At 38.1% G+C, this 25,141-nt stretch overlaps 3 protein-coding genes across 10 annotated transcripts; 2 read left to right on the top strand and 1 right to left on the bottom strand.

The window, feature by feature from the left end:
* Positions 1-1,432: 1,432 nt before the first annotated feature.
* On the bottom strand, positions 1,433-7,763 carry LOC130718347 (polyadenylate-binding protein-interacting protein 7). Of its 8 annotated transcripts, none has more exons than XM_057568930.1 (8): positions 7,350-7,758; positions 6,839-6,912; positions 6,654-6,763; positions 5,613-6,486; positions 4,290-4,737; positions 4,116-4,186; positions 3,513-3,637; positions 1,433-2,111 (listed from the first exon to the last, which is right to left on the bottom strand). In XM_057568930.1, exons 4-8 carry the CDS (start codon positions 6,399-6,401, stop codon positions 1,829-1,831), a joined length of 1,716 nt encoding a protein of 571 aa, XP_057424913.1. In that variant the 5' UTR covers positions 6,402-6,486; positions 6,654-6,763; positions 6,839-6,912; positions 7,350-7,758; the 3' UTR covers positions 1,433-1,828. The 8 variants fall into 8 exon arrangements, 7 of the variants coding, with proteins under 7 accessions (XP_057424913.1, XP_057424912.1, XP_057424911.1 ...); XM_057568929.1 differs by having other exon boundaries at positions 6,654-6,753; XR_009012593.1 differs by adding an exon at positions 2,462-2,630 and having other exon boundaries at positions 1,973-2,111; positions 6,654-6,912; positions 7,350-7,762.
* Positions 7,764-20,276: 12,513 nt separating this feature from the next.
* On the top strand, positions 20,277-22,272 carry LOC130720178 (uncharacterized). Its single transcript, XM_057570801.1, has 2 exons — positions 20,277-20,666; positions 21,101-22,272. Exons 1-2 carry the CDS (start codon positions 20,664-20,666, stop codon positions 21,560-21,562), a joined length of 465 nt encoding a protein of 154 aa, XP_057426784.1. The 5' UTR covers positions 20,277-20,663; the 3' UTR covers positions 21,563-22,272.
* A 1,903-nt stretch (positions 22,273-24,175) lies between these two features.
* Positions 24,176-24,944, top strand: LOC130718006 (copper transporter 5.1-like). Its single transcript, XM_057568437.1, has one exon. It carries the CDS (start codon positions 24,307-24,309, stop codon positions 24,724-24,726), a length of 420 nt encoding a protein of 139 aa, XP_057424420.1. The 5' UTR covers positions 24,176-24,306; the 3' UTR covers positions 24,727-24,944.
* Positions 24,945-25,141: the final 197 nt, after the last annotated feature.

The following is a 25,141-nucleotide window of genomic DNA, read 5'->3' as shown; positions in this document are numbered from 1 at the left end:
ATGAATGCATATAAGTTATTTTGTATTATTCATGAAACATTAAAAATAATTAACTTAAACGTTAAATATCTCCATATTCAATTTTCTAAAAAATACTAATGATTTTTTTAGTTTTTCAATAGGAGATCATTTAGAAAAATTACATATTTTTTCATAAACTAGAGACTAAAATTAATCTCAACAAATTTTCATCTAACTTATAGGAAATAATTATTGTGGCAAGCAAGACCCTCCCCTGTCTCAATCTGAAGTTATGATATTTTCGAAGTTGAAGCATGATATCCAGATATGCCATGGATAATGAGTGGACAGTTGCGTGAAAGAAAACATTAGATGCAAAGGTTATTGCCTACAAATACATGTCGTTCAGTTGGCAAGAATGAACTACTTCTCCTTAACCGATGTGAGAGTTGTATTGATGAGCGATCGGTAAATGTCTCTATAAACAACTTGTGGTCCCGTAATCATGCCCTAGCCAGCAGTGGTGACCGGAGCCGAAATCACCTAAATTTTTTATGAGAAAAAAATGCAAAGGTCATTGAAAGGTTATTGAAGGAGACCATCAATAATAAATGTATTTAAAAAGTTTTTTCCCTTTAAATTAGCCAATAGTGAATGCTATAGCTGGAGTAAGCATGATTGAAACACGGTATTGATATGGACAGTAAACTTTTATCTTTCTAAGAGCATCTCTAATGCAAGGTTCTTAGTTCTTATTTTTTAGTTAAGAACTAAGAACTTTACCATTGGAGGTGCTGACATGGACTTCTTAGTTCTTAAAAATAAGAACTCAGTTCTTATACAAGGAGTTTTGCTTTTTGAGTTCTTAGCTTAAAACATTAATTATTTCTCTCTCATCTAAATTACTTTATTACTTTATGAGTTTTGTTTTATTACTTTATGCAAATAAAAAGTATAAATAATGTGGTTGGTAGGACCAAATGAATAGTGGTAAGAACTAAGAACTCATGGTTGGAGCAAAATTGCTTGAGAGTTGCTTAAACACATGTGGCAATACTGGCCCACATAAATAGTGCTAAAAACTAAGAAATAATAACTAGCATTGGAGATGCTCTAAATACCCATTTTTGTACTAATTTTCTTCTTTATTTTTGTGGCTGGCATTTTAAAATAAAATGTACACTACGCACAAAAAACTCTTGAATAGTGGACATATGAGTTAGAAAGGGGAAGGTCCAGGATAAGCCCTCAAGGGCTATAGTTTATCTTTCCAATGTACCAACAATAACAAAAAAAATCTTAGATAGACATGCATAAAAATCCTGCTCCCATTTCGCATAAAACGAGATTTCACATGCATAGTTATTTTTGTGTTAAGATTATTCTTTTGCAACATTTGTAAAGAACTTGGCAATTTTTCTTTGCTAGTTTACCACTAACAATGGAAATTATAACCTGACCTGCTTGAATATTTGTTCCGAGCTGGAAGATTGTTTGGCATTGAATCTAATTGGATAAGTGAATTGTTCTATCATGTAATTGGGTTCTATCAGTTACATCTGAATCGAAAAAGGAAAAATAAAAAATAAAAACAAAAGGAATTTAACAAAAATGAAAATTAGGGTACAAAATGAACATAAGGAAAATGCTGACGTGGAGTCCCTGCTGACTAATGTAATTCTGCTACAGCCCTCTTTACTTCTAAAATTCACCATGATTTTTCATGATCCCTTTCCAGAACCCTTTTTTTACCCTTTTTCTCCAGGCTTACCATATAGACACAAGAATGACTACAACATTTGTCTATGTTCAATGTTCATGGATTTTACCGTGTCAAAAACTTGTATACCTCCATTGATTTCTTGGCTTAATATATCACAACACGAAGCAGGCCTGGCTGTGGTTCAGTGAAATCAAGGCCCTCTTCTTCGAGTAGATAGCGCTGTACAGCAATCGGGAGTCGCGCAAGAGTGCGGGAACCCCGGGTGTGGTGACCGGTACCAACGCAGATGTAAACCTGCAAACGCTGCTCAGCGGCTCTGGCCGTGCTTCTTAGTACACTCAACTCGTGTTTCAGCACGTGAATGGCTTCACTTACATGCAGCCCATGTAGGTCTATCATTTTCTCGTGTCCCGAGGTAACAGGATTCCTGAAAAATCAACCCAACACATAAGTAGCACTTTAGCACTTGGCGAGAACAAATCAGCCTGTCAATTTATAATATGCAGCAAATATAAAACAACTTCGGTATATTATTTTTCATACTATCCTGTGTACCACAAACTAATCGAGAATACCAACGAAAGTATCAATGAAAAAAAAATTAAAACTAGGCCATGCAATAATATGCTTCCAGAAAAAGACTATTCGGCAGCCTCTATCAGTAAGAGAAGGAAAACTGCAGTACTTTGAGCAGAGTAGGTTTTCTCAAATAAGCCAATTCATAACTGGACATCACCTAATTAAATTTTAATTTGTAATGCGCAGATTGTTTCACACCTCTCACAACCAAGGTTTTAAATCACGATCCGCAACTGCAAGTCTGCAACTATGGCCACAAATCATGGTTATGGAGGCCTGCACAGCTGCATTGGCTACATTAGCTGCAATTCTCTGCAACATCAAGGATCATGATGTCACCGCAGCATCACAGATCATAATGTCACCACTGCAACCACGACCACAACTGTATTTAAAACCTTGCTCATGACCAATGCGAGACCATCATTATACTTCTCAGAGACCAGCAGTCAACAAAAAATACTAATATATGCAAGTAGGAAGAGAAACAAGTGGAAGGTAAGAGAACCAGCTTGTAAAAGAAACTCCCATGATATCATTATATGTAGGTGTAGGGGCATAAAAATGTCACTATTGATTAAATTTAAATCTGGACCAAACAGACAGTCCAACTGGAAGCATGAACCAGACACTTGCCAGTTATTGCTCAATCTCAGCCAAATTGAAGGGCAGACATGGACCAATCCGACATGGTTTGACAACTAGTCAAGTTTTAATTGAATCAGTTAGCGAATTCATCGAGTTGAGCAATCAACCATTACTAAAAAAACTGCTTTTTCACATTTAATAGATGTTTTTATTATAGTTCTTATTATTTGATTTGAACTATTCTCATGAAGTCATCCGACCTCAATTGAAAGTCTCACCTCAACAGTTCATTGTCTAGTCTGGTTTTGAAAATGTTGGAAATAATTTATTTATTTTAAGCAAATATATATATATATACACAGATATATATATATATAAGGATAACGTTGAGAAACAACCTCTCTCAGCAAGGGTACAGTAACCAACCATGCCAACATAAAGCTGACAAAAATCCAGCAACTACAGCAAAAACCTCCAAAACCCTCTAAAACCCCCCACAAGCAAACAACCCCTAACGTTTACACCACCAGGAAGGGCCCCCATTGAAACCGAAAAACAGTGATAGGATCAACCAACACGGGATCATCTCAAGCCGCACATAATATGTTTATATTAAAAGCCAGATGGATAGGAAGATTCCTAGCAGTGAGGAATAACAAACCTCTGACGGTAAATAGATTCTTGAGCCTTTCCATGAGCTGCTTTCATATGCATGTTGTGCAGTTGCCCTTTAGCACTTAGCTCCTTTGCAAGGGCCTTATTGCCAATAAGGTAGGCTTGTCGTGCCTGTGTTTAATTATAAAACAATTAAACTAAAGATACTGAAGATTAGGATGGGTGATCTCCAGGAATATCCATGTATTATCTTCTTCCCCACCTAGTGGACTAGAGCTTGGGTGTTGAATGTAAAATTACAATAAAAATGTTGGCTGGATAAGTTCTACCCCAATGGAAAATATGCAGATATCTAAGGTTGCACAAAAATAAACTAACAGCAGGTTCTTTTAGGTGTATGCCACTCACACAGAAAACATGATTTTAATGTTTGATCACATTCAATTTGTCATCAGACTAACAAAATATTTTATTATATCTACCCACCCTACCCAGACCCAACTTGATTGCCTATATTTATAAATACAAATGAGAACATATGAATTGTGGATAGAAGTCAACCATGATGTGCTTAGCCAAAACATTATATTAGATTCTCATTCAAATACCATACCCGTTGACTACTCCCCTGCATGAATCAAAGACCCACCTGCTCAAAATATGCATTACGCAGGCGTGCATGATCACGTGCCTCCTCCCGCAGATCAGAATACATATTAGCTGTCATTCAAATTTGTTAAAAGGAAACACAGAATAGAAGAAACTAATCTCATAATTGAAGCATATAAACATAATATTTACTCATACAAGCAAGAATAATTACCAACTGCTTCACCAGTTTCAACCCAGGCTGGAGCTGCCCGGGCAGAACTACGGTTCTGTAATCTATCACCAATATTGGCTCTCCCCTGTCCACCATTATAGGCACTAGCCAGAACATTCAAACTCCTACTTGAGCCCGTGGAAGCATCACCAGAACCATTTCTATCATACTTCCATATACCAGAATCCTGAGAAGCCAATTTTCTAACAGCTGAAGCAAAGTCAACAGCACCTCTAGATGGAACAGAAGAGCTAGATTTGAACATCAGGAGGTCTTTGTTAGAAGATAAGTAAGGATTGTTGCTTTGTTGAACATTATCTGCAACATATCTTGCAGAAGTAGCCTGGCCATTTGGTGAAGAAAGTGCTGGAAAGTCCATTGCAGTAAGATTGGGAGCAGACAGAGTCTTTGGACTTGGGTTCTGACTGAAACCACCATCAACTTGAATCTACCCAGACAAAATAAGTAGAGATAGTCAAAATATATATCCTCAGGTTAAGAAGAATACTAAGGAAATGCGTAATATTCATGAAGATGACAAGGACATTCACAGAATGGAAATAAAGAGGCATTGTTGGTTGCATAACTATATCATACACCAAGAAAATATCATATATCCAAAAAAATGGCATTATGATTCCAATGGACCCTTGAGAACATGAAGAAAATGGTATCCAGATTCAGGAACCAGCAATTAGAAACCGGATGCTGGATTTCTTTACAGTCACCTCACAACTTTATGGGATGCTGGCTCTTCCCTGGCAAAATAAGGCACAAGTATTGCTCTACAGGTTCATCTTTCATCCTTTCAAAATTAATATGGTATCAAAGTATTTCACAAGATGTGAACTTCCAAACCTAATTGTTAGAAATATAATATAAAATCATTCAGGTGTCTTCACCCAACAACTTATTTTTTAGATAGTTGATTCATGAAATCATATCAAAGGCTCTATGGCCAAGTGGTATATAGTTCAATCCTTGTTGCCCCTCATTATTCATCCAAATAAAAAGTTAAATTTCAGCAAAAGATAGGTGGCATGTGCATTGTCTATGCTTCAAGCCCAATTGGCTCTTGCGTGAGGGGCATGTTAAAAATAGAATATAAAATCATTCATGTGTCTTTATCCAGTAGCTAAAGCTTTTGGGACAGCTGGTTCATGACACTAACCAATAATTGCACTACAACATGCTAGGAGACATAAAGCAAGTGAGAAGAACTGATAAGCATACATCTTTGCAAGAAATCACATCACATGATGCTTTATAAATAACAAACAATAATTTAACCATAACTCAGTTAATACAAAGAGATCAACCGACCTCTAACTGAGTGAGCATTTCAATGGTCAGATGAAAATCGCATCCATTGGCAAAGTAAACTTCAGCAAGGCTTTCTGATGCAAAACCAGGGAATAGAGAAGCTAAAAATTCCAATGGGTTAAAACCCGTATCATCCACCATAGTAGCATTCTCACCCAAAACATCATTTAACAATCCATGTGTAATGTTGTCATCATAAGCAAGTTCCTCTTGACCACTGCTAACATGCAGGTTGGCATTTCCAACTTGCCTATCCCAAGGCTTTGCTAATGTGCTCAAAAAGCTGCCTGAAGATGGTTCCTCCCTGTAGGTTGAACTGGAAAACCTTAACGTATCAGCAAAGGCATTGCCATTCAGGTGCTTTTGAGATAATTCCTGCTGCTCATTCAACAAATATCTACTTCCCTTAGAGGATGGAAAGCTTGGGGATTCATTATCATCTTCTATTGATAAGCCTGCTAAAGAGAGGTTGTTAAGACCTGGGGATTCAATATCTTCACCCATGACCTTGAAGTCAGGAGTGATATCATCAGGGAGTTGACAACGCCAGTACTGGTGGGCCTCATCATCTGAATTATTTGAAATGGACGATTCTGTACGATCTAAAACTGCTTTTCCAAGAGTTCCAGCAGTAGTAAGCCTTGTTGCATCTACCGAGCTAGTACTTCCAGATGACAATGTTCTGAGGGAAAAAGGAACAAATTCTGCTGCATTTGGATTCAAAGCAGTTGCTCTGCTTGGGGTGCCGAGTTTTGTGTCTGTTTGGGATCCTTTATTGGATAAGCTCATTATTAACTAGAATATGGGCAAAATCACTACAACATAGATGGACTTCAAAAGCGGTTACAGAAAATATCCAGCCTTCAACCAAAGCCTGCAAAATAATTCAATTTGATCACACTCGTTACTCAAACAGACTGCCGTCAAAATAACAGGTACAATAAAAAATCCACAAGTTTCATCCATTATGTACTAGATAAATGAGTTCTTATTCAATAGAGTCCCATAGGACAAAATACAAGAATGTGAATAGATAAACACCTCAAAATTGAACTCCAGTTAATCCACCATTTGGAATTGCCAAATTAACAGTGCAGTGGAGCATATGTAAAAGGCACATAACTAGGCTGTTTGTTTATCCCTGCAAGCAACTAAAGGTGGCCATTTAACTCCAAAGCGAATCACATAAGCTTAATCGAACAACAAAGAGGCTACGTATCACATACACAACTTCTAGTAGATCTTATGAATACCAAAAAGGCACTGGACACCACTGGCCAAATTCAGAACTAGCAAGAAACTGCAAGAAGCAGGATAAAGTCAAAACCCTAAAATTTTCAAAAGCAAATAACTGAAAGTGTGTGTAAAGCAGCTACAAAGATTGAACTAAATAATTGAATAGAAACTACACAGATATCCCATTAAAACCCAATTGAACTTGCAAGATTTTCAACCCAAATTTCATGGAAACAACAAACAGATTAAAGTGCAACCGATCAAAAGCAACAAGTCAAAGCATGAGTACACCAATAACACAACCCTCCATTATAAAAGCCAAAATCTATCCGAAACCCTTAGAAAATCAGAAGAAAACAAGAACAAAAACAGAAAATCAAGAACAAACCCTAAGAAGTGAAATGAATCAAACAGAAGAAATTCAGCTAATTACAGAAAAATTAGAAAATGGGTAAGTGAAAGATCTGAAATTCATGTAAGAATATGCAAGAAAAATTATACCTTTACGAATCAAATCAAAGGGATCCATTGAATGAGATCAGCTTATTGAAGAGAAGAAGGGGAAAAAGTGAAGCAAGATTTTACTTTTCTTTTTTCTTTTTTTCTTTTTTTTGTTTCTGGGAATTGGAGCTTGGAACTCGCTCTAGTATTGTTCTCTTCTCAGTTATCCGGTATATTTTTTTTCTTTCTTCTCTCTTTATTTTCTCACTATTTCTTTCTTTTTTCTTTTCTCTCTATTTTCTCTTTTCTCTCTTTTTATTCTGAGTTTTTTGTTTGTTTGGAAACCCTCTTAGCTAACATCACTAGCACTACCACCACCACAAAAATCCTAAAGAACCCACCCAACCTTTCGCCACTCGATTTGACCCCTCTGTCTCTCTCTCTCACTTCTCTCTCTATGTATCTCTCTAAAGTCTAACCCCCATAACTATGCACTATTCATAAGTAATTAACTAATCTGCATGATTGGGATTTGGGAGGAAAAAATGGTGGTGCAACTTTTTTTAATTTTAGTGCATCCAATATTTTATTGGATAGATAGTACTACTACTATAGGACTAATATGATTTTGTTTATAGGTGGATAAATTAGATACTCGACGAAAATAGATCAAATGGTTCATATGGATCTTGCTGAGAGAGCGTAAAATTGAGCATTTAATGCTACTAATTGGCAGTAAATTATTGTGATTGTACATAATTATTTTGTTTTTTTGTTTTTTTTTTGGCTTCCTCGGAAAATTACATGCAACAAAAAACTACCTACTTCTCATCTTATCTCTAAGGATGAGAGTTTCTAGCTCAATTAAAGGCAAAACCAAGACTGAAACCCCAACAGTTGAAGCTTGAGTTGCAAACTTGGCCATCCAATCCGCTGATGCGTTGCATTCTCGTGGGATGGACTGCATCTTGATCACCCAATTCCTGTTCAAAATGGCCACTATCTCATAAACCCCCATGGAATAGGTTCTCGCTTCAGTATTTGCTAGAGAGGTGAGGAGATTTTCACAATCAACTTCACATTGAACTTGTCGAAAACCGCAATCCCAAGCTAGTCTCAATCCTTCCAGAAGGCCAAAAGTTTCAGCCATCAAAGGGTTTCCACCCAAATCCTTCCTGACAACACCTTTGAGCCAACGACCCTCATGGTCCCTGATCAAACCACCACACCCCATGACACCCTCACTATCAATGTAACTTCCATCAATGTTCAACTTGACCCACCCTTCCTCAGGAGCCTCCCAAGTTTGGATCAACCTCTTGCTGGAGCTACCATGTTTCTGGGTACTACAGCTGATCCACGCATCATGTTCGTGCCTCATTTTCCTCCAAGCTACCTCTAGCGGCCACGGTTCATCCTCAAACACCATGTTATTCCTCCACTTCCAGTTCCCCCACAATCCTGCTATAAATTCCATGCGGTGAGATCCCATGGCATCTTTCGAATCCAGTTAGGGAGGTCCCCATGATCAAAGTCCCTCCAAGCCAGCGCACCAAACCGGAGCCAAATCTCCTTCGCATGAGGACAATCACGAAGGCAGTGAAACGCGTCTTCAACGGGGCTGGAGCACCGAGTACAGGCCGCTGACATCGCGAGATGGCAGCGAAAGCGTTTCAAATTGGTGGGGAGAGCTTCCTGAAGAATCTGCCAGATGAATACCCTTATTTCTCCGGGATATATAGCTTCCATATCCGGCCCCACTCATTACCTACTGGACCTGCTTCTCTCCCTTTATTGTTAAGCCAAGCATACGCCTCCTTGACAGTATAGAAGCCCTTGTCACCCTCGATCCAAGTCCAGGTGTCCCTTTTATCCTCCAAGATTTGTGGCTTAATCAAGTCAAGCTTCTGTTTGAACGCCACAGGAATTTCAGTATACAACTGAGATAGGTTCCAACTTCCGTTGTCAATCAAATTTACAAGTTGGATTGCCGTGTCCGCTATGTTCACATAAGGGACGTGTTCTGCAAGTTTGCCCTTACCACTCCAGTCCGTGTACCAGTGAGAAGAAGCACCATCTCCCAACCGGAATCTGAACCCGTCGTGAAGTTGGTCTCTTGCTTTCAGGATACCACGCCAAATTGGAGAATCACAAGGTTTTGCTTTAACCTGCAAAAAAGAATCATTGTTAAGGTACTTGTTGTTCATGACTTGCACCCACAGCTTGTCTGGGTGGGCCATCATGGACCAACTGCCTTCCCCATCAGAGCTGTATTCGAGAGCATCATATCCTTAATCCCCAGGTCTCCCTCTTTCTTCTCCAATGTTAGAGTGGGCCAACTAGCACGGTGCCAACCCCTCGTTCTCTTTCCTTTTGCCCAAATACAGCTCCGCATAGATTGGTTCAGAAGCTTTGCATCAAATAGCTAGGAATGGATGCCATGACCGACTTCGCCAAGCACACTCTACCCGCCATGTTGAGTAAGCCAGTTTTCCAAGAGGCCATTTTTTTCTTGATGTTCTCCAGTAAGAAGTTAAAGTCGCCATTTTCATTCTCCCGCCAGTCAATGGAAATCCAAGATAGCGCCCTAGGTTCCCCACAGACGGAATTGGAGCAACCCTGGACATCTCCTCTTTGACCTCCATACTTATTCCTCTCGATGTGGTCGCCTTTGATTTCTGTAAATTCACCTTCAACCCAGAACTATTACAGAACTTAGTCATGGTTTGAGCCAAAAGAGTCATTTGATCCTTTGATGCCTGAAAAAATAACAACACATCATCTGCAAAAAATAGATGAGATATTTTAGGGCCATGCACCGCTACCTGGATTGGTTTCCATTCTCCTCTGTCTACAAGGCTTTGTATATGACAAGATAATCTCTCCATGCAAAGAAGGAAAATATAAGGGGAGATTGGATCTCCCTGACGGAGGCCTCTCCCTGGTTTAAAGGATGGGAGGGTGGACCCGTTCCAAAGAATAACAATTTGGGACGATGACACACAGCACATAATCAGTTCCACTATCATGGGAGGAAGGCCAAACATAATTAGGGTTTCGTGAAGAAATTCCCAAGAGACGCTATCATATGCCTTTTCAAGATCAATCTTGAAGGCCATGGTCCCTTTCTTCGCCTTTGATTTATCCATTTGGTACACAATCTCTTGGGCTACGAGTGCGTTGTCCATAGTCCCTCTCCCTGGCAAGAAGCTATTTTGCATGGGGCCGATGAGGTTATTTAGAAAAGGCCTTAATCGATTCACCAACACTTTAGTTATAAGTTTATAAGTCACATTGCATAAACTTATGGGGCGAAATTCTTTTACAGTAATTGAGTTATCCACTTTCGGAATAATTACCAAGAGGATTCTTAGCAGGTTGTCATCAACCTTCCCTGACACAAAGGCTTCTTTGACTACCTTCCAAAGTGCATCCCCCACTTGATCCCAATATTCTTTGAAGAAGAAAGGCTAAAAACCGTCTGGCCCTGGAGCTGTATAGGACTTCATAGACATCAAGGCTTTTCGCACCTCTTCCTTTACTAATTGGTTCCGCTATAAACTCTCTAGCTGCATCAGAAAGCCTCGGGAATGCTCTTTGGGGGAGTCCATCAGTACTCGGGTTCGGCCTTGCTGCAAAGAGAGAGGTGTAATAGCTTTGGATCATGGTTTCCAACCCCTGCTGGTCCTCACACCACTCACCTTAAGCATTCTTGAGCTTGTGCACTTGACTTCTTTTCCTTCGAATCACACACTTTGCATGAAAATAAGCCGTATTTCGATCCCCAAGTCTCACCGCATTCTCTCTTGCTTTTTGGAACCACAAAATCTCTTCTTGTTTCAGAATGGCTTGTAGTTCTTTCTGAAGGGATAATTATTTTGTTTCTTGTTGTGTTTAATTTATTTTAGATAGTTTCTTATTATTATTTATCTTCTTTCCTTCTTGCTTCAATTATGAATTTTCTTCCTTGATTCTAATTAATCATATCTTGTAATTCCCTCTATAAAAAAAAATTGTACTATTTTTTTTTTTGAAATATTTATGTACTATTTTAGTATCAATAACATTGCCAAATATTTCAATTGGTCTATAACCACGCTTATATCAAGCCTAATCAATACTAGATCAGTTCAAAAAAAAATACTAGGTCAAATTAATAAAAAGACAACATTAATGCCTTTTTAAAAAAATCATTTGGTTAAAATGTCAGGCAGTATTCTAAACATAACAAGCGAGCATATTTTTTATTTTGTTACAAATAAGTCAGCCTATTTAAATAAATATAATCACAATAAATTTATTTTATTGTTTTTACAATAGATTTTTACTATCATATATCAAAATTATATATTTGTATCATGTTAGACTGTTTACTTACTAATATAACAATATATGTATTTTTTTAACGTTCAACCCCTCAAAATCACTCATTAGAAGAAAGAAGTACATCAATATTGTGGAGATAACAATAGGATTGTTCTATCGAAGAGATTGGATCGTGACCTGGGAGATGTTGACTGGCGCCTTGCGTTTCCAGACGCGTTTGTGGAGATTTTGCTTAGGGTTCACTCGGACCATTGTCCATTGTTGGTTCATTGTGGTGGGCAGGTCTCAGAGAGGGTGGAGCACCTTTTTCGATTTATTGCAGCCTGGGCTGACCACCCTGATTATAGAGGTTTAGTCTAAGCGGCGTGGCAGAATAGCGCCCCTAACATCCTGAATAAGCTGGGTAAAGTGCAGTCGAGCTTCGAAGCGTTTAATCGTGAGATCTGTGGGAACATTTTCTGTCGTAAAAGATGGATTAAAGGGCGGCTTCGAGGTGTCCAAAGGGAGCTTAATTTGCGTGTTACTTCTGATATGACAGGGTTTAAGGCGGAGCTTCAGCAGGAGTACAGAGACATTCTCAGGCAAGAAGAATTAATTTGGTATCAGAAAGCTCGGGAGAATAGGGTGAGGCTTGGAGATAGAAATACGACGTATTTCCATGCCCACACAATTATCAGAAGAAAAAGAAATAGAATCCATGGGCTCAAGATTAGTGACGGTACTTGGTGTGATGATAAGGACATGTTGGTGGAAGAGGTTCAAAATTATTTTCAAACCTTATTTACGGCCACAAACATTGAGGAGGGTGCTATATTACATCACGCAATGATGCCAACTCTTTCTAGGGGTGAGACTGCTTCCTTGGCCATTACAATGGACAAAGAAGAGGTTCGACAAGCTCTAATGCACATGAAATCATACACGGCTTCGGGGCCTGACGGATTGCAGTCGTTCTTTTTCAAGAAATACTGGGATATTGTGGGAGACGATGTTTGGAATGTGGTTAGAGAGGCGTTTGTTCACAGAGAGGTGGATGGTAAACTTCTTGAAACTCTTATAGTTCTTATTCCTAAAGTGGATAACCCAACAACTATCAAAGAGTTCAGATCAATCAGCTTATGTAATGTAACATATAAGCGGATTACTAAGGTGATTGTTAATCGTATTCGTCCCATCTTAAACCGCATCATTGGTCCCATGCAGAACAGCTTTCTCCCAGGCTGTGGGACTATGGACAGTGCTTTTCTGGCTCAGGAAATTGTCCATCACATGAACACTAACAGGGCAAGGAATGGGTGCATGGCTTTTAAAATTGACTTGGAGAAGGCTTATGACAGCGTGTCTTGGGCCTTTCTGAAGGATACATTGGAATTGTTTGGCTTCCCATAGCGGTTGATTAGGCTCATCTTATGTTGTGTGTTAGTGGGTCAGAGTTGTCCATATTGTGGAATGGCTCTCATCTTCCTGTCTCCATATCTATTTGTTCTTTACATGGAAAGACTTTCTCTTATGATTCATCAGCGTGTGGATGCAGGAGATTGGAAGCCTATCCGAATTGCCTCCCATGGGCCTCCTATCTCTCATCTTTTTTTTTTTCTAATGATGTGCTTTTATTTTTCCAGGCTTCCACAGTTCAGGTGCAATTAGTAGCAGACATCCTTCAGGAGTTTTGTGCTTGCTCCGGTATTTGGGCTTCCCTCTCTCAAGTGGCAGGCATGTGCGAGGTCGTTTTAACTTCCTCCTGGATAATATTTCCCGAAAGTTGGCATCTTGGAACACCAACTGGTTGAACATGGCGGGGAGGGTTTGTCTTGCTAAATCAGTTATATCATCGATTCCCACTTACGTGATGCAAGTTTTTTGGCTACCCCGCTGTATTATTCAGCGTATAGACCAAGCTTTGAGGGGATTTATTTGGTCTAAGCGGGGAGGACATCGTGGTTGGCACTTAGTAAATTGGAAGATGGTAACCCAAGATAAATCTCTAGGAGGGTTGGGGATAAGAGGTATGGGTGATTCCAACATGGCTTTGTTGGGTAAGGCAGTTTGACATTTGTTGCAGAGTGGACATAAGTTGTGGGTGCAAGCTTTTCGTCATAAATATTTACATCAGTCCTCTATTCTTAGTGTGACGAGGAGAACGAACAGTTCACCAGTTTGGAGGGGTATTATAAATGCTATATATCAGCTTAAAGAAGGGTTATGCTTCAGGTTGGGGTCAGGTGACACTTCAGTTTAGTATAGTGATTGGACCGGCCAAGGGTTGTTAGCTGAGCAGCTTTTGTTCGTTCATGTGTCGGATACAGACCTTAGGCTGTGAGACCTTGCTCTGAATAATCAATGGAATTTGGATAGGTTGTATACGATGCTGCCTGAGAACGTCGTGGGTACGTTCTCTTCCATTCCAGCGCGTGTAATCTCTGATAGAGAGGATCTGTGGTGCTGGAATTATTCTGAAGAAGGTCGCTACTCTGTTAGAGATGGTTACCTTTGGCTTCGGGAGAAAGGAGTGACGATGGACGGTGGCTTTGATGGTAGTTGGATTTGGAAGTTGGATGTTCCTGAAAAGGTGCGAATGTTTGTGTGGCTGGGGCTCCATGAGGCGCTGCCTGTTAATCAACTCTGTTTCCGTTGTCGAATGGCGAATTCCACCGAGTGTTCGCAGTGCAGGATGGGTCCGGAGGATGGAATTCACTGTCTAAGGGATTGTCCCTTATCTCGAGAAATATGGACGAGAGTTGGTGTAGGGATTTGGTCAAATTTTTGGTCTCTTGAGATGCATGATTGGATTACTATCCATGCTCGTGGTAACCAACCTTTGAAGTTTCTATCAGCTCTTTGGGGAGTTTGGAAGTGGCGGTGCAACGCGGTTTTGGTCCAGCATCCTTGGACAGTGCATGAAGCTTGGAGCAAGGAGCGCCATGATCACGATGAATTTCTTAAGTTCAACAGCTCTGGCTCGGGCGAGGCTGGGAATTTGCTTCAACCTGTTTGGCAGCCACCGCCGGTGCAAGCTGTCAAGTTGAACACCGACGGGAGCTATCAGCCAGAGGATGGTAGCATGGGTGGAAGGGGGTTGATCTGTGACAGTGACGGAAGTTGGCAGGTGGGATTCATGTGGAATGGAACAGCTAGTACAGTTTTCAGGCGGAGGCACATGCATTGAAAGAAGGCTTGTAGCTAGCTTGGAACCGGGGCTTTCGAAAAGTGATTTGTGAATCAGATTCGCTTCCACACCCAGCAGAGCGTGTTGATGGACATCCGCGAGCTCCTTCATCGGGATTGGACTATTGGAGGATTACGCTGAATTGGGTTGATCGTGATAGGAATGCCTCAGCGGATTGGCTAGCTCGTCAAGGTTTGCTTTCTCTCATTCCAGACCCCTTGATTGTTGAATCTCCTCCTTCAGAGCTTCAAGTTCTGCTGTTGAAGGATTCCCTAAGGGCGTCTTAGTTTGTTTTGTTCTGTTGTTTATTTTTCGAAGCACAAAAAAAAAGTACATCAATATAAAGGTTATATTTGTCATGTCATTCAGCTAGCTTAAAGCTTATTTGACTACCTTAAAAGCTCATTAGAAATGTTTTGTAAATGAGCTTATTTAAGTAGCTTAAAGTTTTTTTAATAAGCTACCTAAGATAATGTAGTTTATAGCTTAAAGCTTAAAGCTTATTGAATTTACTCTCATTTGTTTCCTAATCATTTTAATAAAAATCTATCATTACCCCTTTTATATTTATAAAAACACTAAATTATAATTATTTTAATTTTAAAATAATTACTAATCAATTTTTAATATAAGATTTTATAAAATATTTTATTAATTTTAACAAAATTAAGTTTACTTTTTTGAATTAAAATATAATTCTTTTATTCTATTTAAATTTATACAAATATGAACACAAAAATAAATAAAAAATTATTATTCTGCTTTTGAGATGATAAATTTTTTGAAATAAATTAAGAACACCTACGCCTTATAGATAAGAGTAGCATTTATTTGTGTTGGCTAGTAATTGATGACGTTATTTTCTAAATGAACTCGTGTAGGAACTAAGATTAACATTAGCAGTTTAATTGAAAATTATACGTAATTAAGAGATTCTAACGTAGAAACTTAGAGCATCTCCAATGCAAGGTTCTTAGTTCTTTTTTTTTGAGTTAAGAACTAAGAACTGAGTTCTTAACCACTGAGGGGATGACGTAGAGTTCTTAGTTCTTAAAAATAAGAACTAGGTTCTTATATAAGAAGTTTTACTTTTTGAGTTCTTAACATAATTTTTTTTCTCTCTCATTCATTTAATTTAAGTATTGAATTAGCATTTAAATTTAAATCAAAATTATATGGAAATAAAAAATATTAATATGATAGTATTGTTGGACTGGATGAATAGTTATAAGAACTACTCCATCCGTTCATATTTATTGTCCAGGAAGAGAAGGTTCACACAAATTAAGGAAATCAATTAATTGTGTTGATTTTCATAAAGGTATTATTTGTTTTCCTATATCACCCTTTAGAATGTATTTTATCTTTCTTCATTTATTGTTTTTGTAAGGGCATTTCTTGGAAAAACATCAATTAATGCTGTCTTGAAACTCTAAGCGGACAGATATATAGGAACAAAAAAATTTCTTCAAAGTGGACAGTTAATAAGGAATGGAGGGAGTAAGAACTAAGAACTCTTGGTTGGAGCAAAATCTGCAAAGAGTTGCTTAAGCATATGTGGCAGTACGGGCCCACATGAATAGTGCTAAGAACTAATAAATAGCATTATTGGAGACGCTCTTAGACAAGCACCATAGATAAGCTAGATATTCGTGAGTTAATTAGTCTATTCAGAACATAAGTGAGATCGATGAAATTCTACCTCATATACTATCTTTTTGACTGCTTTCAATCTTCACAACTGCTTTTGTTTAAATTCTGCAAATTTAAAATCATGTTCGTTCACAACATCACTTTTTCACCCCAAACCTTTGTTACTTTGTCTTTTTTGTGATTAAATACTAGAAATTAATTTAGGCAACCGCAATCCTTGAGTTCAATATATTTTATTACTATGTAATAAATAGGCACACTTGTATAGGGGTTATCACTCAAACAGTAATTTCTTTGAGAAAGGAAACTTCATTAATCAAACTGAAATGGAGTCGGAGGTTAAGAGCATCTCCAATGCTGGTTTCTTAAACCAGCTGCAGATGTTAAGGTATGCTTCCTATTTTTCGCACCCATTAGAGAGAGTTGAGCTGGATGGAAAGTTTCTTAAAAATAAAATTTAGTTTCTTGTTGCTTTTTGGTTTCTTACATTAAAATATTATTGTTTCTCTCACATTCACCAACTAAAAAAAGAGGGAAACAATAACAAAATTGAAGAGGAGGATGAAACAGAAGCAAATTCGAAGTAAAATCATCCATTACAAACCCAAAAAAATCACAAAATATACATAAAATGTGTGAGATTTTTTTTATATACAAAAGATGACAAAAATGAATAGCAGACGATGAAGTGAAGCTGACGAAGAGGTCTTCTTATCTTTCATGTCACCGATCTACTGTGGGAAGCTTTAATCTAGTGCTTGAACCACTAATTTATCTAGCCGTGGAAACCTCCAATTTGGTGAGGGACGGTGAAAGGTGGAGAACTCCAGGGAGCGGAAGCGCAAGAGAAGAGAAGAGGTTCGAGAGAAGGAGGATTCAAGGTGGGGAGAGAGGATGTGAGTGGAGATTCAGGGAGAGGACGAAGAAGAGAAGAGGTCCGAGGAGAGGGGTGATTCGTGGTGGTGAGGGAGGGTGTGATGAGAAGTTGATGGTGGTGCGACTCAGAGAAGAGGAAGAAAGACGACGACTAGGGTTTTCAAAGAAGATGGAGAGTGAAACGTGATTAACGTGAAGAAAGGAAAGATGAGAATTTAAATCCAGGTGACAGGTTCACCTAGTTTTTGCCCATATGAGCCCTTGGTTGACCGAATGGAGCTGATTTTTGCCCGTTTGGACCTCCTTTGATAAACTTGTTTTTGACATTTGAGCTTTTCTGTAGCTTTTTTACACTATTTTTTAAATATATTGTAATAAATATTAATTAAATTAGTATTTAATTGGAGTACTGGTTTAATATTAAAATTTAAATCTAAATTACGTGAAAATATAAATTATAAATATATGTAATATTGTGAGGCCCACCTAATAGTAAAGTAAGAAATCGTGATTGGAATAAAATCTGTATCAATTTCTTATGAGTCTCTTAAATCCTAAGTGACAGTATAAGTCACAAGAATAGTGTTTAATTAAGGAACCAAAATAAAGAGTCGAACGTTAAAGATACTCTAATTCATCTTTCTAAATCACAAAAAACAACTCCAACCACACCTCCTTAATCCAAACCGTGTTTTGAAAAGGCTTAATCCAGTTTTTGGTCCCTAACCTTTGTCATAAATATGGCTTTAGTCCCTCGCCGGAGTAAAGGTGGGGATTGGTCCCCAATTTTTGGCAAAATGATTGGGTTTGGTCCCTCCGGCCGTTTGGGTCAACGCCGGAGCTCCGACTGCTGATCTGGCGTTGCCACGTCAATTAGTGAGCTTCAGTGGAATTTTTTTTTCCATTAAAATTCTAAAAATTTATAATTAAATCCTTCATTTAATTAAAAAAAAAAACCATTCTTCATTTTCTGGATCTTCATCCACATAACATCCTTCATCCACACATCTTTCATCATCATCTTTCATCATCATCAACCCACCCTACCACTCCCTTCTTCTTCGTCTTCTTCTTGTCCTCTCTCCACCGCACCACCACCAGTCAAGCAGACAAAGGGATAGGGCAGAAAAAGAGATGGTAGAACAGAGTGTATGGGATCGAGAGGAAGAGAGCGGCGAGCTCGCAATTCTGGGTTCATGGAGCGGCGACTCGCGGCGATGGGCGGTGGTTCTGGGTCGGAGATGGGTTTGGTTCTTGTTTGGTTGTTTCCCTCTCCTTCACGGTATAGATCTGGGTTTCACGTTGTAGATCTGCTTCCGCACTGTTAATAGCCACCGCGACCTACCTCCACCAAGCCATCATTGAAGTAATCGCGAATTCCCTATCTCTTCTTCCCCAAGCAGCGAAACTATGCGGGTTGGGTTGGAGTTGTGGTTTCAGATGGGTAATGGGGTTAAAGATTGAGTTTTTTTTTTTCATTGTTCTGTGTTTTTCTCTTCTTCTGGTTGTGGTTTTGGGTTTGGATATTGTGGATTTTTGTTCTTGGTAATGGAGGAGGAAGAAGGAGGAAAGGTTTTTTTCTGGGTTTTTCTATGATGATTTTCTGGGTTTCTATTCACCTTCATTTCCCTTTTTTATGTGGCCAATGGTTTGCATAAAAACCTGCCCACTCCAATTTCAAAAAATGATGTCAATAAACAATATGGAACCCATCATGATCAAAAGGCAGCAGCTACAGTTAATGGTAGTAAGGCATGGAGTCGAAAGCCTAAATCTGAAATTGACAGGGTGGTTTTAAAAATCAAAGTAGAGAAAGAACCAAACCTAGTTAAGAATCATGTAGTTTTGATAGGACCTGTATCAGTTAATCTTGGTAATTGCAGAAAATCAGAGGGTAATTGCATAAAATCATGTAGTGCTTGTTTTTTGTTTAGTGTTAATTGATTTTTGTTTTATTTTAATTAAATGAATGATTTAATTAGGTGAAGGATTAATTAGGAAGAAGGGGATTTAAGGGTTTTAATTATATTTTTTTAGAATTTAAATGAAAAAGAAAAGCCACATAAGCTCTCATTAAATGACGTGGCAATGCCACATGAGCTTCCCGGAGCTCCGACGTTGACCCAAATGGCCGGAGGGACCAAACCCAATCATTTTGCCAAAAACTGGGGACCAATCCCCACCTTTACTCCGGCGAGGGACTAAAGCCATATTTATGACAAAGGTTAGGGACCAAAAACTGAATTAAGCCTTTTGAAAATTAGAAACGTTCCGACTAAAATAGTTAGCAACTCCATTGCTACTTCTAAGCACAAAAAATTCAACAAATTAAAATTACTTGCCAAACAATTACAATCACTACTAACACAACTAAGATAAGATAAATTTGACTTATTGCAACACTTAAGCTTCCAACACAACCGAGAGTCTATCTCGATACACACATTTGAGAAGGATAAGTACACCGCCAAAGAGATAGCCTATCTACAGCAATTAGCCTCCACCATCACAATATCACAACCAGATGAAAGAAAAAGAGTGGAGAAAGTGAAAAAGAAAACATGATGAGAAAATAAGATAAAAAAGGTATAAAATGTAATTGAGATCCACATGTGACAACAAAACACACAACTCATAAATGGCTGGTGTCAAGAAAAAAACAAACGTATCCCTATCAGAGAATTTATCAGCTCACGTAACCTGGTAAATTCTTTTCTAAGCTCATATACTAGTTAATTCTTTATGACAAGTGTTTGCATAAAGTGGTAAACAATTAATCATGATACACACTTAATTTTAATTGGTAAGTATGAACTCGAGACGTGAGTTAAGGAAGTAGATGAGCTAACAATTACGTCATATCGCATGATTGGTAACATGGTAAATTCTAATTACCAGGCCACCAAATCCCCCAATCATTAAAATTTCTCCTTTTTGCGTAACCTTTTCCAGCACAACAAAGATCCGCATCAATATATACCTATGTGGCAATGTCCATTCTCCTCACTGAGCAACGAGGACAAGAGTTAGAGATAGACACGCACATGAGAAGAAGAGAAGTCACAACCAAACACAGATCCAGCAGCACTCAAAACATCAGCAATTGATTCCATCCCCTGTTCGATTCACTTCACAGAGATAAAGAACAAGAGAGCCCTTCAAGGCTCTGGGATGTACCATACACCATTCAGGGCTCTATTATTCGGTGGTGGCGAGAAAGTTCAAGTTCAAGCTCAAGTTCAAGAGATTGGGTGGGAGAAGGAGCGATAAACACACATATATTCCAGTTTCAGATCCTTCTATTGTCTTTGTGGATCTTCCAAGATTCAATTCTTCTCCTCAATTTCTGTTACATGGTAAAAAAATCACAATATCAATCATCACTTTTACTAAGTCCATAATATGTCAAAATCTCTAGTATTAGATTGCACAAGTGAATATAAACATGTTTCGATATATGGTAGAAAACCACGGTGAAGTTAAAATCATGGTAGACAACAGATACTTCTATGATTTTTGCGGCGTCTTTGTGTTTTTTACTGTGTATCCAAATATGCACAATTTGTTGGGTAGATGTCATAAATTTTCTTGCGAAGGTCTTACATTGCTATGGGGTTACTTTCAGGTCACAATCTTTGATATCATGAAAAATTATAATTGCCATTTCAGATCTCTAAAATCATTAATAAATTGATATTGAGATACTAGTGATTTAAAGCCATGTTAGTATTAGTACTATTCTTTGTTGTGTAACAATTTCATTGTTCTAATGCTGTTTTTCAATGTGTAGTTCTTGGGTGCAGAAGAAAGAAAGGTGGACATGGCTGCTGCGAAGGCTGGGAAAGAAGCGAAGTGTGTTGAGGAGGTAGAGGGTGTCGTTTCCTCGGTGAAGTGCTGCTGCTGCGGGCTGGTGGAGGAGTGCACGCAGGCCTACATTGCTCGGGTAAAGGAGCGGTTTGGCGGCCGTTGGATTTGCGGGCTGTGCGCGGAGGCGGTGAAGGAAGAGAGGGTGAGGGAGAAGAAGATGATCAGCATGGATGAAGCTCTGGACCGACACATCGGGTTCTGCCAAGAGTTTCGTTACTCGGCTCCTAATGAAGAGGATCTTGTACATGCTGTGAAGCAGATCCTCTTCCGCAGTCTTGATTCTCCTAGGAAGGAACGTTTCAGTTGTAGACCTCTTGGTAGATCTCAGAGTTGCTTCTCAACTATGCAAGTAACTACACCACCACCAGAGTCACCCTCAGAGTGAGGGATTCGGCTTAACTGCAGTCAATTTTTGGTGCGGTCACTGCAGTTGAAGGATATTAGCTGTGAGTTGAAGAACAGATGGTTCAGCTTTGAGTTTAACAACTCAAATGTAGATCATGTTCTCTAAATCTGAGCTGTCTGATTTTCAACAAATGGCCGGCATTTTTTAACTGCAGTGACTGTAGCGAAAATTGAGAGGGATAAATGACCATTGTTTCAGGAGTTTATTTTTGTGCTGAGTACGGTTTCTATAGCTGCAATCAATCAAATATCAAAATGTGTTAAAACAGTAATAAGAAAATAAAGTTTATTACTAAGGTTGTTTTATTATCATTCTGATTTGATTGATTGTGATTATAGATGCTGTATTCATACAGGAATTACTCAGATTTATTGGGGGTACTAGTTAGACAACCCCCCTTAAAAATAAACAGTGAATAATTGCAGGCATTTTGGCCTCAGCTGTTGTGTCCTGAGTTAATTATTTTGTTGTCTTGTGTTCTGTTTGATCTGGTAGGTGTTTTGTTTTTAGGATTGTGCTGTATGTCAAGATATTTTGTTAGTCATTTGTTTGGTCATTTGTTTGGGCATTTGTGATTGAGTGGATGATTGTCGACAGAAGTTTTCCTTCCTTGTCCTTGACCTCAATCTGAATGTCAATTGGTTGTAAATATCCTATTCATTACTAGCAATGGAATAGTAGTTTCTTTTTGGTTGGGCCAAACTCAGATTATGAAATTTTGTTTGAGGCCTTCTCTTTTTCCATGCGCAATATGTTTAGTATGTGTTTGGATACAAGTTATTGAGAAATGCCGGTTTACTTTTTATCTCAAAATGAGTGATAACAAATGTTTGCATTGCCACAAGATATTCAAAGATAGGCAAATTATTTTGTCTCTTGTTTCATAATGTCTGGGCTGCAAACCAGCACCTTTTTTTTATTGCCTGTTATTCCTTCTCACCATTTATTATTGAACAGGTTCTAGTGTTTTGCAGTGATTCTTAATGGGATAGTGACAGATTACTCACTCTTCAGAAAGTGGGATTGTGTATATATCCATCCTAAGGTTTCCTGCTGGTTTAGGAAGATTCACAAGCTATGGTTTATAATTATAATGTCAAACTAGGCTTAGGCTAATATATTAATGGAGTTTGATAGATATTAGTTATATAGGACTCTTCAACAGAAAATGTCACTGTGATTTATGCCAACAAAATTAATTTCAAGAGATATGTTTTGTTATAAAAAGTTCAGTTTAATTCCGTTTCGACCATTATCACGAGTCAAGATATGTTTTCGAGACCATAACCCGCTTACAAAAGTACTTATGAATCGCTCTTCAACATAGTCCTCACATCTAGAATTGAACACACAATTTTCTAAGGAGAAATAACTTGTTCTTACTAACTGAACCATCATCTTCTAAAGGAAAGCGATTCGTCCTTATTACGTGAGCCACCTGTAAATAATTTCAAGGTCTATTTCTATTTGTTGTTTTGTAAGTCAATATTATGGGTAGACAAAGGTGATATCAAATACTGACCAACCTCAAATCCTAAGCCACTCAATTAATGTGTCTGACGAGGCATCTGACAAGGATATATGTTACATAAACAAAAATCTAATGGCAGTGGTCCATGCTTGTGATGATTCGAGCTCATGCTAAAAACTGTGCTCTATAAGGGTATAGAAGATGCCAAGACAGAGAGGGGTCACTGTGTGAAATGAGTTATCAAAGACCAGTACTTCATGGACCCACTACAGCTACAAGTTGGAAACTGATAAGGATGCAACAGCCGTGTAAATTATAACCATTGTTGCACCGGATGATGTTAAGAAGTTTCGAGAAAGTTTTACCAACTTTTTTAAAGAGAAATGATCAATTAGCAAGAAATCAATTTCGTACATCATATCATTGTAAGTGAAGGAGGGTTTTGATTCATTTATATTTTGGTCTTTTCTATCTCATTTTCAATATCTTTCGCTTTGCATCTATCACTATGCTCTTGTCTCATTTTTCTCTTTATTCTTCATATATTTGTGGGAGTATGAACAAAACTTTATTGAGTGGTAAACGCTTACGGATAATTGAATATAACAAAAAAAAATGATAGAAATGATGTATGATATCATGTGATAAAAAAAAAATACCATGGAGTGTATGTAGGGGGCGTTGATCTTGACTTTCTTCGTTGCGGTTGAAATAAAATAATAAAATGTTTCAGCCAATGAATATTAGATATTCTTGAAATAAGAAAAAATCATTTAAAATATAATTTTGTTATTTTATAGTACTAATTTTTTTTTAATGTCAAAAAAAATATCTTTTATTGTACTCACACTAAACGTTTTAGCAATTTTCATTCCAATATATACAACTAATAAATTTCTATAAATGTTGTATTTCACTTTGGTGCAAAGCTAAGTTTTAACAACTTTCATTGCAGAAAAAATATACCATGTAAATATTGTAAAACATAGTGTTAGAACAAGACATATTATTGAAAAATGAAAGGCTTAAATAAGTTTTTGGTCCTAGTAAAATATATCATTTTTTTTCGTCCCTAGAAAATATTTTTCTAATTTAACATCCTCCCAAAATTATACGTTTTATTTTTAGTTCTTTCCTTCACATTTTTCATCCAAACCCCTTTAAATTTCTTGAAAAGTTTCCAAAACTCACCACTTCCATCTTAACTAACACCTTGTCTTTCCGAGTTGCATAGTTTTCAAACAGCGAAAAGATGATGAAAATGACATTGCATTGGAGCAAAAGGGTCACCCTCCTCATAGATTCATGGGAGACCGATTCATGGCTGAGTTACATTCTCAGTTTACTCGCGTGCCTCATGGTTTCCGCTTTCTACCAGTATCTAGAGAGTCTCCGGTTTCGGCTGAAGAGAGGGGAGTCTCCGGGGGCGGAGATACGGACGCCACTTCTGCGGCGGAACAATGTTGCCGGGGGTAAGGTTGCTGAAGCGGTTTTGTTCGGGGTGGACTCTGCTGTTGGGTATTTGTTGATGTTGGCTATAATGTCATTCAATGGAGGGGTGTTTTTGGCTATTGTGGTGGGTCTTATGCTAGGTTACTTCTTCTTCAGGTGTCAGGGTGGAGACGGTGCTGCAGTTGAAGTTGACATTGATGATTCTTGTGCATGCGCTTAGTGTTGTGTGTGCTTGTAATTTATACCCTGTAAATAGCACTTGTGAACATGTTTTGTGGTGTGTAATTTTGTGGCAACGAACGTTTCTAGTTGTAATCATCAAATGAAATTATATACATAGGAACTTTTGATTCTGATTTTGTACATCGTTGAGCACTGCTAGTCAGATATGAAATAATGACTCTTGTCTCTCCGGTTACAAACTTTAAGACCTTCTGTTTGCTTATTGTACACATGAAAAATTCTAGCAATACTCTCTTTCTGAAAAATGCTAGTTAACACTCTTTCTAACCGTCTTTTCAACACCCTCATTGATTGGATAAAATTCAAGTAAGGACCATTAAAAATATGAATTTCAACCAATTTTGGAAAGAGAGTCTTGCTAGCATTCTTCTATAAGTAATAGTAGGAATCAA

This window comes from Lotus japonicus, chromosome 5 (genome assembly GCF_012489685.1).
Source record: "Lotus japonicus ecotype B-129 chromosome 5, LjGifu_v1.2".
Lineage (NCBI taxonomy): Eukaryota > Viridiplantae > Streptophyta > Magnoliopsida > Fabales > Fabaceae > Lotus > Lotus japonicus.
Note: the sequence above shows the minus strand (reverse complement) of the source record. Positions and strands in the feature narration are given on the sequence as shown.

What these genes read in the sequence shown, in the direction of transcription:
- LOC130718006 (XM_057568437.1), top strand. Translation starts at nt 24,307, where the DNA reads ATGATGAAAATGACATTGCATTGGAGCAAAAGGGTCACCCTCCTCATA.
- LOC130718347 (XM_057568928.1), bottom strand. Translation starts at nt 6,401, where the DNA reads ATGAGCTTATCCAATAAAGGATCCCAAACAGACACAAAACTCGGCACC. An exon ending in AAATGCTCACTCAGTTAGAG is followed by an intron (nt 4,738 to 5,612) that starts GTCGGTTGATCT and finishes TTGTCTGGGTAG; the next exon opens with ATTCAAGTTGATGGTGGTTT. An exon ending in GAATCTATTTACCGTCAGAG is followed by an intron (nt 2,112 to 3,512) that starts GTTTGTTATTCC and finishes TTGATTTTTCAG; the next exon opens with GAATCCTGTTACCTCGGGAC.